Here is a 10,629-nt window from a genome sequence, read left to right on the forward strand (position 1 = left end):
GGTATGATGAGACAGCGTTAATGGCTCCAGCCTGTGGCTCCCCGTATGGATCCTTGTTTGTGTATGTACATTTTGCTACTCACTTAACCACTAATCCGTTAATTTGTGCATATTTTATCCTACACATACCCATTAGCGTACAGTTGTAAGCAGCTGCAAAATCCTCAGTTTAGCTAAGCCATACGAATGAGCCCACGTGGCGTAAGTAAATCTCTGTGATATGAATCCGGTTGATACGAGTTCATAATATTCTCTGGCTGGAGCACATTGTGCGCAATGGGCAGAATTTCAGATGTTTTGAACAGTGTCCTACATTATATGAGCTTTAGAACTGCTCGAACACTACGCACAGCTCGCATATTGTTAACCCCATGATCGTCAGCCACGCTGTACACACCGGGGGCAGGTGGTGGCGCGTGGCACGCACATTGCAAAGTTGCGATCACCATACATGCTTTGCACAGTGCAAAAAGTTCGCAGTGGCGCATGGTCCACAAATTGGTGATGTCGTAATCACAAGTTGTGCACCACGAGCAGTTGGGGTGGCACACGCGGCAGGCGCACACTGCCCTCACATCGCAATCGCCAGTTGCTCTATGCACCGTGAGCAGCTGGCACACACGCAAGTCTGTGCATCGCTAATTTGAGGATCGTTAGTCGCACCGTACGCACAGAAAGCAGTTTGCGGTGGCATGCGAAAGTCTCCTCGTCGCTATCTCCGATCTTGCTGCACATGTCCTGAGAAATTCGCCCGGACACACAGCCCGCACATCGCCAACGTCGCGATTGTCTGTGAGTGGCGAGCTGTGGCCATGCGGCCATTAGCAAATCTCTCTGGTCGTAAACAGACCTGCGTGAACGCCTTTCTCGTGTTTCCGGAAACAGATTTCTGTTTGTTTTGATGATACGAATTTTCGGATATGAATTTTTTCATGACCCCATGAGATTCATATCACCGAGGTTTTACTGTAGTGTGTCTGACGTGGGGTCAAAGGGTCATGGAGGGTTCCATTTCATAATTTTTTGCTCACAGCGCTAACAATGCTGATGCCTTATTTTTCTCAAGAACGGGTCCTTTAATGCTGTTGTGTAAAAAATTTATATTTGCGTCGGGCTACACTTTAGTAGGTTCTGACACGAGTGGAGAATTGTGCAGCCTAAGGGTGGTTGCCATGGGAATAACCTGGCAGGTGGCTACCGTGGAAGGTAGGCAGGCCTCACGATAATGACTTCAAAATTTTCAGGCCCAGTGCCTCGTTTTCTCAGGGTTCTGCACCTAAAGAAGGCTCCACGAACCACAATGCATTCTGCTTGGGCAAGCCCAGATTAGAACACTTCAGACTGCAAAGGTGGTTTGTGTTGTCATGTTCACACATAGCTCAGAACTTGAACTTAAGTGTGTACTGTGTAACAGATAAAAGATTACTTTTCTGATTTCAAATCACTTTAAGAGCTCTTGCCTTGCGTTGCTTGAAGGAATGAGTGTAAAGTTGCTACAGCTATTGCTGATTACGACCACTATAGATTTTTCCTTTTCTTTTTTTTTTCCAAGCCAGCAGAAACAGGTGCTATTCTAGTGGCCAAGAATCTCCTTATCTTGTCGAAAGCTCTCTTTTTCTCTCTCTATTTTCTTACTGGCTTGGCTTCTGGCTAAAAAAGAGTTGCTTAGGTAGTTGGTTTTGTATCTGGTGCAGTGGATCAGCCAGACGATCGTGACACGGGTGGCCTCTGAGATCGACGCAATCAACACCACACTGCAACGGCTGGGCTTCTCGGATTTGCGTATTGGTGGTAAGGGTTCTTATCTCCTCATTTCAACGGGGGCTGCTGTGTATCACAGAGAACCTCCGCAATGGCTTCCTCTTGTTCAGCTGCTGATCACAAGGTCAAATGGAGGTCAACTCCGGAAATGCTCGTACACTGTGTGATGTTGGCACATGTCAGAGAACACTGGGTGATGGAAGTTATTCCGGAGCTCCGCACATCCATCATAGCAATCGAGATGTGAAACCCCCTGCTTGTTTATTCTGTCATGGTCTGAGCCAAGGACATGCACATGAAACCTGTTGGAAAATATTTTGGGGCCAGGTGCTGGATGGAGCATTAGCAGTTGACAAAATGACATATACTTCAGCCAGCACTTGCCAGAACTTCCCTTCCCCTCTATCGAATAGTGCTATGTTTTGCACAAAACAAGAATTTTGACAAGAGAGGTCTTTTAGCTATAGAGACATTTGACACTCGGCAGCTGTACCATTCATCGCTGCCAATTTTGCTGGGGAGGAGCATGATGCGAAACCTCGATGTGGTAAGGTCAGGTCTCTTCAGTTCATGTGAAATAAAAACTTCTTTTGCTGAACATGCTTAGCTTGCTGTGCTGCATGCAATATGGTGTGCAGCCTTTATGACGAAGTCACCTGTATGACGCAGGGTTTTGGAGGTCCTGGGTACTAAAGCCATTTCATTGAATTCGAGTGGGTTGCTGAATGCGACACATTATGTACCCTTTTGGCCATGTTTCCTTAGCCTAAGACTCATTGATTAACCATCTCAACATCACAGGGCTGAATTAATATGGCACCTGTCACAATGAGCACCCTTCATCCGGGTCCTTACATTAGCGTTGCAGGTTGATTGTGCTGAGAATGTGAAAATACAGCTGACAGTTGTTGAAAATACAGTTGACTGCACTCTAAAAGAGTGAAGAGTGTTGTGGACATCCTGCTAACCGATGTCCATTGCGAAATGATTTGTGACTCAGTTCTCTGTGGGTGCACTTTTTCTTCTTCCCTGACCTTGTTCAATGGCAGAGGCAAACCCCTCAATGTTGCAGCAGGTGGCGCTGAGCAAAGGTCAGCACGTCCCCACCCTGGCTTCTCTGCTTCCCTACCTGGACTTGAACAGCAACCATGAGTACCTCGTCCAGAGGATAAAAGGTGGGTCTTGGCCTCCAATTCCTTCCATGCTACTCTGCATGCGAGAGTGTTCTGCTGCGCATGTCTTGGATGTACATGATTCTTCTTGACTGCCAGCTGCATCAACAGTGAAGATAGGTGTGCCTAGAGGTTTCAGGTATGGAAAGTATTAGAAGTGTTGTATCATGGCTTTGCACTTGCTTAGGAGGCAGCTTGTGTTATGTTGACCCTGAGTGCCAGGGTCTTGTGACATCAATGCCGCTTGTTGGCAATATTTTCATTGCTGCAATGGACACGCAAGTTTTATTAAGGCTCCCAAAGCAAGGGCCTGTCGCAAGACCTTCAGGATTAGGCCTTCAACGTAAGGCAAGGTGTTTGAATTATAGCTAGGCCGTGCACCGCAGAAGATTCCTGAATTGTTGCGGCCTTACTGCATTTATGCCATTCCGTATCGGGCATCTTCCAGTCTCAGTGCATTGATGCAATCTTCCAGAACTGGCTCGAGGGGGCTGCATGAGCAACTTTCGATGGAATGGCGGCAGCGAGAACTACCGAGGCAAGCCGTGGAGCGACTCGCTACCCACCGATGCCGCCGTAAGTGGTAGTCTTGGAAGTCTTGGTAAGGGTCTGTGCAGGTCTGTTTTTCTTGTGGTTTTTAGCATAACAGGGCACATGTAGGGCCAGAATGTGGAAAATTCTATGTGTTTCCATGTGTTGTTGCTGCTGATAATGCTACTCATGAGTGCCCTGTGCTGAATTATTCAGTCTTTTCAGTTCTTAGACAGACACAAATACAGTCAAAACAGCATGGCATGTTTTTCTTTGGGTTTGACCGGTTTTTGTGAGTTTTTCTGCGCGCTTATGAAGCAATTTTCTGCAAAGTGTACCATCAGCGCAGTGATAACTGTTAAATTTGAATTTCATGGTGCTAGACAAAATGTCCGAATTCCAAATGTTGAATTGTTGGGGGAAAAGAAATAAATATGTAACGAGGATTCCACATCAGTAAAATGTTCCTAGCATATTTGCATGAATATAACAAGAGTTTTTCCTCACTTCAGTTGTTTGAAAACACATCTCACATTATATCTCGAGTCAAGGTACAAATATGACGCTGTTTTTTTGCTTAGTTCCCCCTCAAGGTTACTGCAGCGGCTTTCTCACTACAAAGTAGAGGGTTGCTGCGAACGTGGAAGAAGGTGCAATTGACCGTTAAGAAATAAAGGCACTGAAAAGTTGAATGTAGTAAAGAGAGGAAGAAAAAGGCACAAATAAGGAGCATGAAGTACGGAGCAGCACTGGCAGGGCGGTGATGGCGACCGCTGTTGCATAGGAGACTGTGTATGCTAATGTGTATTAATGCGTCGGAGGCTTTGCAGTGCTCAGTGATGTTGCGTGAATTTCTGCAGGACTACCTCTGAAGTAATATTAATATGTCTGTTGCTTCCATATTTTTGCATGCTGTTATCCTTTTTTTTTGTAAGCACCATTAGCTGTAAGCTTGATCTGACTGAAATCTCCATTATAATCATAACATTTTCAAATTTCGGTGCGGTGTAACACTCCCCCCTTTGTTTAATTATGGTCGCATTACACACATGTAAATGCAGTGTTTCTCGAACAAATCAGTAATGGTTGATTGCTTTATTTGAAAATTTTGCAGGGGACTTTTTTTGCAATTTGGTAAATGTTGAAGTGGGTGCACACTGTCCGAAAAACCACCGTGTCCTCTAGGACGCTCAAAGTATCAGCAGCCTCACCCCCTTCTCCTCTCCTGCCCTCCCCCCCCCCACACACACACACCCTAAGAAGAAAAAAAAGGGGGGGGGCACACCGTGCATACATCTGCACTGCCATAATGTTAAGTGATTGCAGGCTCTGTTTTGACTAGGAGCACGTCCCCTTTGGATGCCTATGCAAGTCTATGGGGCTCGTTAATTTTAACAATGGGTGGTCTCTCACCAGCACCTTTATGCTTGCTTCTCTTAAATTCATGCCATCGTGTCACTGCCATTGGATGCATGCATTGGCCACTCGCACCGTTTCGAATGCTGCTTTTTGAGTCGCTGGTCTTTTAGTTTTATTTTGAGGTGGCATCTCGCCGTTCTCATGCCTGCTCATGACACTCTCTCTGGCACTTTCATGCTTCCTCCATTCTTCGAGTACACTAACTGGCAACGTTTTGGGGATGCTTCACTACACGACGGGGCAGCTTGTATAGAGGTAGTGATACTGCATCGCTCTGTAGAAAGGGCCACGAAGGCGATTTTGGAGCAATTCTTCAACATTCCCAACGATGTGCACAAAGCAAAGCACTTGGCGACATTGCAAAATATCGCTTTTTGCTAATCAGTTTTCGTCTCAACTGCATAGACGACTGCATTTCAGACATTCATTAGATAAAATTGCTGTGACTTGACTGTACAATACGCCAAAATGAAAGTTGCCTTTGATCTAAACGCTGGCTTATTCTTGCAGTGGCGACAAATCAGTAGTTACCAATGCTCAGTGCACTCTTGGAAGAAATATCTTGGATCATCATGGAGGTGATTGCGCACATACTTATCTCAAAGCCTCGTTGTGCATGTGGCGAATGATAATGTCCCTAAGCTTGCTGCGGAATGTAGTAGGAATGGGAAAGACCTGCTATAATATGCGAGTGCACGTGCGAAAGGCCACTTTGTGTGTGCAGATTGTGCTTCACCTGCTCTGCACTTACCTGGATTCAAGGCTTCCCCCGGACCCACGCTTTCCCGATGGGAAGACCTTCACCTCACAGTTTTTCTACAAGTCGCCCAACAAGCCTCGTGAGTATGCAGAACACATGTCATTCAAGCAGGATAAATGGAAAGTACTTGCATATGTTGTTTGGGCATGTAGACGCTAATTGAGACGTAGTGTCAGGTCTGTCACAAGAAAATCTGCCTTTGTGTAGCCCTGAGCAGCCGGTACAATTTGATCCCGTGCAGCTAGTTTACACAGCACCATTCAAGTGAAACTCAGCTGTTGAAATAACCTGATCTTCAGAACTCCTTGAATGGGCACATCTAATTTATTTATGTATACATTTGCTGACTGAAAATTAGTGCCTCTGAATATTTTAACGTGCTTGATTATTAGAAATTATTGAAGTACTGTGACATCCCCACACATGCAATGTGTGAGTGCCTGAAATTTTGGATGAAACACAATTGAGTGCTCAGTGTTGACTGTTTTCCCTTTGATCGTCAAATTGTTTCGAAAAGAAAAAACTTTCTCAAATGGTAAAGTTAGAGACAGTATTTTGGTTGCAGCGTCATTTGAAAGTACAAAAAACACTCAATATTTCTTAAAAGTATGGTCAGAGCTCGAACTGGAGGAATGTACTTGTCCGAGGACAAGCTGTCATTCTTGGAAGACTTGCTGGCATCCCTTTTAGACTCAGTGTATGGAGCCAGATCAGAGTTGGTAGATGCATCGATGCCAGTGTCCAGAGAGGAGACATAGTGTGCGGCCATAACATCACATTACCGGGCATCTGAACAGCTCAGAGGAAACTCTGTAAACCCAGAGAGCAACAACACCTCGTGAGCTTTGATGACAAACTAAGGAGAGTAATAATAAAGATAGAAATTAACATTCGCAAACTCAGTGAACCTGAAAAGCGATTGTCCCAGTGTGCGGTGGTAAAAACAGACCAAAGATCATGATAATTAAGATAAAAATCAACATTCAAGGGATTTTGCTAAAGTGTCAGTTAAGGTAAAAATCACCTATCGTGCAACTTCGTTACAGTCACGTGGAAAAATTGAAATTATGAAAGCGCGTTCCCATAAATTTTGGGCAAAAATCAAAATCAGTTGTATTTTTTTTTTGTCTGCGAGAAGGTATGAGTTGTAGCTTTTCTAATACTTTTTGAAGTCCTGGAAGGTTGCTGCATCTCTCAGTGAGCATGCACCTTCAGCAGGGTGCGAAATGTTGAACAGAACATCGCCACCTTTCTCTTTCGGCAAGAAGCATTCGGTACGGAAATCCGTTGTCACACATGTATGGTAAAAAGACATCAAGAGGGGCCCCCATTGGGCAGAAAATCCAGTATCGGCGTTGTAGTAGTTGGCATCGTGAGCAAAAAAATTATGACAGGTGGGCTCTGATCTAGTGGGTGACATCATGAGACCGCATGACATGGCTGAGTTTCTGGTGCCACGGTATTTTTCATTGTCCCATGATGTGTGTATCTGAGATTCTGCTGTATTGAGCGATGCTTTCTTGTTTGATTACGCGAGTTCTGTATTTCTGCGGTGGAAGGCCTACGGGGGCTGTAGGATTCACGTTGAGATCTTGTGCTTTACTGACGCAGCCACATCCAAAGACACCCTCTGCATTTATCAGACCAGCGTGACACCGCCTCATTATCGAGTCATCGTTGGCGAGGACACGTGGGACCTGCCAAAGGTGACATTTCTTGCCTCTTAGTTGGATCAGAGACGGAGACGGGAAAAGGCCAGGGCAGAACGCAACGCCTGTCCTGTCTAGCTTAGGTATTCTCGTCCCTATCTTTGTGCTATGTTCTTATTTTAAGCCTTCCTCTGATTCTGACAAATGTTCATATCACTGTTTTAAATTAGCGAGAGGTAATCTTAGGCGCCAAGATTACCTCGGAAGGAGACTGCAGCCATGAAATTAGGAGACGCCTGCTTCTGGGAAAGAGAGCAATGGTTAGCCTTGACCGCCTAGTAAAGAGCAGAGACATTAGTCTGCCAACCAAGATCCGTATAACCCGTGCTATGGTCTTTCCAGTTGTGATGTATGGATGCGAGAGTTGGACTGTGAAAAAGGCTGACCGCCGAAGAATTGACGCGTTTGAATTGTGGTGCTGGCGAAGACTCTTAAGAGTTCCTTGGACTGCCAGAAGATCAAATCAGTCGATATTGTCGACCATAAACCCTGACTGCTCATTGGAGGGTCAAATTCTAAAGTTAAAGCTCAGCTACTTTGGTCATCTGATGAAAAGAGAGGAGTCACTGGAGAAAGATTTGATATTGGGAAAGGTTGAGGGTCGCCGGAGAAGGGGTAGGCAGCGAACGCAAAGGTTAGATGGCATTCTCAAGGCATTGCAGATGAAGCTATGTGATGTTAAGAAGATAGTGAGAGACCGGAAAGCATGGCGTGACATGGTCCATAGGGTCACGAAGAGTCGGACACGACTGAACGCCTGAACTGAACTGAACTGAACTTTTCATTAAGAGAATTTCCTGCGAAGCTATATTGACGAGCTGCCATGTGTGCTCTGTTCGCAGGGTCGGAACAATCTCTTTTATGCCATCCTGCTCTTTCTGCACTGCATCAACACAAATCTCGGCGGCATGCTGGGGTGAGTGATGTTCTTCATTTGTTGGTACTGAAAGTCGTCCTGCAAATCATTGGTTGTATTATGAATGACTGAAAGTAAAGGGGGATGGGGGACCTCTATGCTTATTTTAGTATCTAGGGTCCAATGGAGGAAGCAGCATGTGATAAATGCGTTCAGCATCAGTTACTAATTTCTTTTGCTCCAAATTTGCTCCTCAAAAATATGCTGCCTTCGCAAAGAGCAAAGCTGGATGTGTCTTCATTATGACAAAACATACAAAAAAAGCCAAAAACTGCCAAAAGCAAGAAAGGTGTGGTAGAATGTTTTTCAGGGAAAGCCCGTTAATTTGAACCTGAGTCATTTGAATTACCGGATAATTTGAACTGTACTTCTTGGTCTAGCAAAGCTCTATAGAATTCTGTACATGTAAAAACGCCCTTTAATTTGAATGCGAAAAGGTAAAACTAGGAAAGCCATCAGCGTTGGTGGCCATGGGTGCTGGATTTACTTTCTGCAATTGCAAATAAGCAGTGTGCACATATTGTTCAGTGCGTGCAAATTGTGAAATGTAGAAGTTGTTTCTTTTGAAGTTAAATAGACTAGCTGTTTGTTGGAATGGGGAGAGCATTACACTGTCGCACATGCCACAGGAAGAAGCATGGGAGGGGTCGTTTCTGCAGCATGACGCTCGAGCGAGCTTTTGCATTCACAAATGCAGGCAGTCCTGTGTGTTTGTCTGCTGAATTTAAAAAATGTTTTACTGTTGATCAGTGTGAGTTCAATGATGTAATCATCTTACTGCTGGAAGATAATTGATTAGAAAGTAGAAGAGAAAACAACCATATGTCGCCAGTGCAACCAAAACTCACTGCCTCCAAATTTTAAAAGTGCCACTCTTGAAATTCAGATGTCATGGGATCGAATCTCATCGGCAGCAGGTAGTTTTTAACTTTTTTCTAGTCATTTATCTTTCAACTATAAAATTAATAAATTAACAATTTCATATTGGTCAACAGTACAGGTAAAGAAAAAAAATTTTTATGCTTTTTTTGGTTCTTTTATATTTGTTGGCTTATCTGCATTTCAAACTATAGTTAGTTGTTTTTTGAATATCCAAAAACGGAAATCAAAACCACTTGGAAATCAGGAAATTTCTCCTAACTTGCTAATCATTCCAACAGTCACTATAAAGATAGTCATGGCCATCTTTTTCTCTGCCCCCTAAAAGTTATTTTAGTGCTTTAGAATTTCTTTTTCATTCTTGCTTACAGGAGGATCAACTTTGGTCTCTCAGGGGTGAACGTCCTCTGGGTCGTGGGTGGATAGGGTGCTCCCAGCCTAACAGTGGTCATTCAAGCAACGCACTCTCCTTCAGCATTGTGAAGTGCTTCTTGTGGACACATGTCTATGACTCATGCGCATTTTCATGAGCGTGAGCGAGCAGTGTGGCTTAAGTGCCTCGGTGTTGCGCCACTTCTCAGTACCGGCGCATCATTACATAGATGGGAGAATGACACTCATTTGCGATCATTGTATATGACCTAATTTATGACGATCCACATTGTTGTGATTGCTTGCTGTTGTGATCGTCAGATTCCTGCTCTAATAAATGTGCTCGCACTAGTTACTGACCGCAGCTGCAAATATGCAATGCCTTCTTATTTCAATGTGCTTCATTTCCTTCTTTCCAGTATTCCTCTTCGTATGAAGCAATCTGAAATAAAAAAAAAATGTCATTGAGCTTGAAAGAACCTTGGGTGTTCTAAACGAGCTTGGAGCCGTCTACTTCGGCATTCCTCTTTGGCCACGTGTCTCTTTAGTTGTCAAATTCCCTCAACTTATAATTTGGGAAGGTTGCTGATGAAAGCACTACAGTGGAAAGTTGTTTTGTCCACACTCACTTAATTCATACTTCCAGTTTATTCAAATTGCTGCGCCTGGCTTCTAAGCATCAGATGTGTTAAAAAAGCTGCCCTTATGTATCCTTATTTATGTATTGAAAATACTCCAGATGTTGCGCTCTTGCAAGCGTGGTGTATGCAGTGTAATGCAAGAAGCTTCAAGAATGTGTTTTTAGCCACACAAAGAACAGGAAGCAATCATAGGACTACAAGATACAAGGAAGAAACAAAAAGGAATGTTTAATGTCAACGCCGCTGAATATCAGGTGGTAAAATTTCAATGTGTCGCACTCAGTGGCTATGTGCACTGGTAAGTTGTTCCACTCATTCGGACATACTCGGAATGGTTTTTCTGTCTTAAGTTAAAATTATCCAAAAACCAACTGTACTTACTAGTGGCATGTATCTGCTGCTTTGTGGAAGTCCCAGTTATGTAATCAAGTTGTTAGCACAGTGATAGTCAGCTCTGACTGACTGCAGT

At 44.1% G+C, this 10,629-nt stretch overlaps 1 protein-coding gene across 1 annotated transcript in view; it reads left to right on the forward strand.

Moving 5' to 3' along the window:
* Window positions 1-9,988, forward strand: part of LOC146178127 (transmembrane protein 209) — a 30,445-nt gene extending 20,457 nt beyond the window's left edge. Inside the window, exons 10-16 of the mRNA XM_084577952.1 lie at window positions 1,695-1,791; window positions 2,811-2,936; window positions 3,409-3,509; window positions 5,608-5,722; window positions 7,255-7,349; window positions 8,195-8,268; window positions 9,519-9,988. Coding sequence (XP_084434078.1) covers window positions 1,695-1,791; window positions 2,811-2,936; window positions 3,409-3,509; window positions 5,608-5,722; window positions 7,255-7,349; window positions 8,195-8,268; window positions 9,519-9,573 — 663 coding nt within the window. The 3' untranslated portion in view covers window positions 9,574-9,988. The remainder of the gene's footprint in view (window positions 1-1,694; window positions 1,792-2,810; window positions 2,937-3,408; window positions 3,510-5,607; window positions 5,723-7,254; window positions 7,350-8,194; window positions 8,269-9,518) is intronic.
* The last annotated feature ends 641 nt before the right edge of the window (window positions 9,989-10,629 follow it).

This window comes from Amblyomma maculatum, chromosome 9 (genome assembly GCF_055883805.1).
Source record: "Amblyomma maculatum isolate TAMU_Amacu chromosome 9, ASM5588380v1, whole genome shotgun sequence".
Lineage (NCBI taxonomy): Eukaryota > Metazoa > Arthropoda > Arachnida > Ixodida > Ixodidae > Amblyomma > Amblyomma maculatum.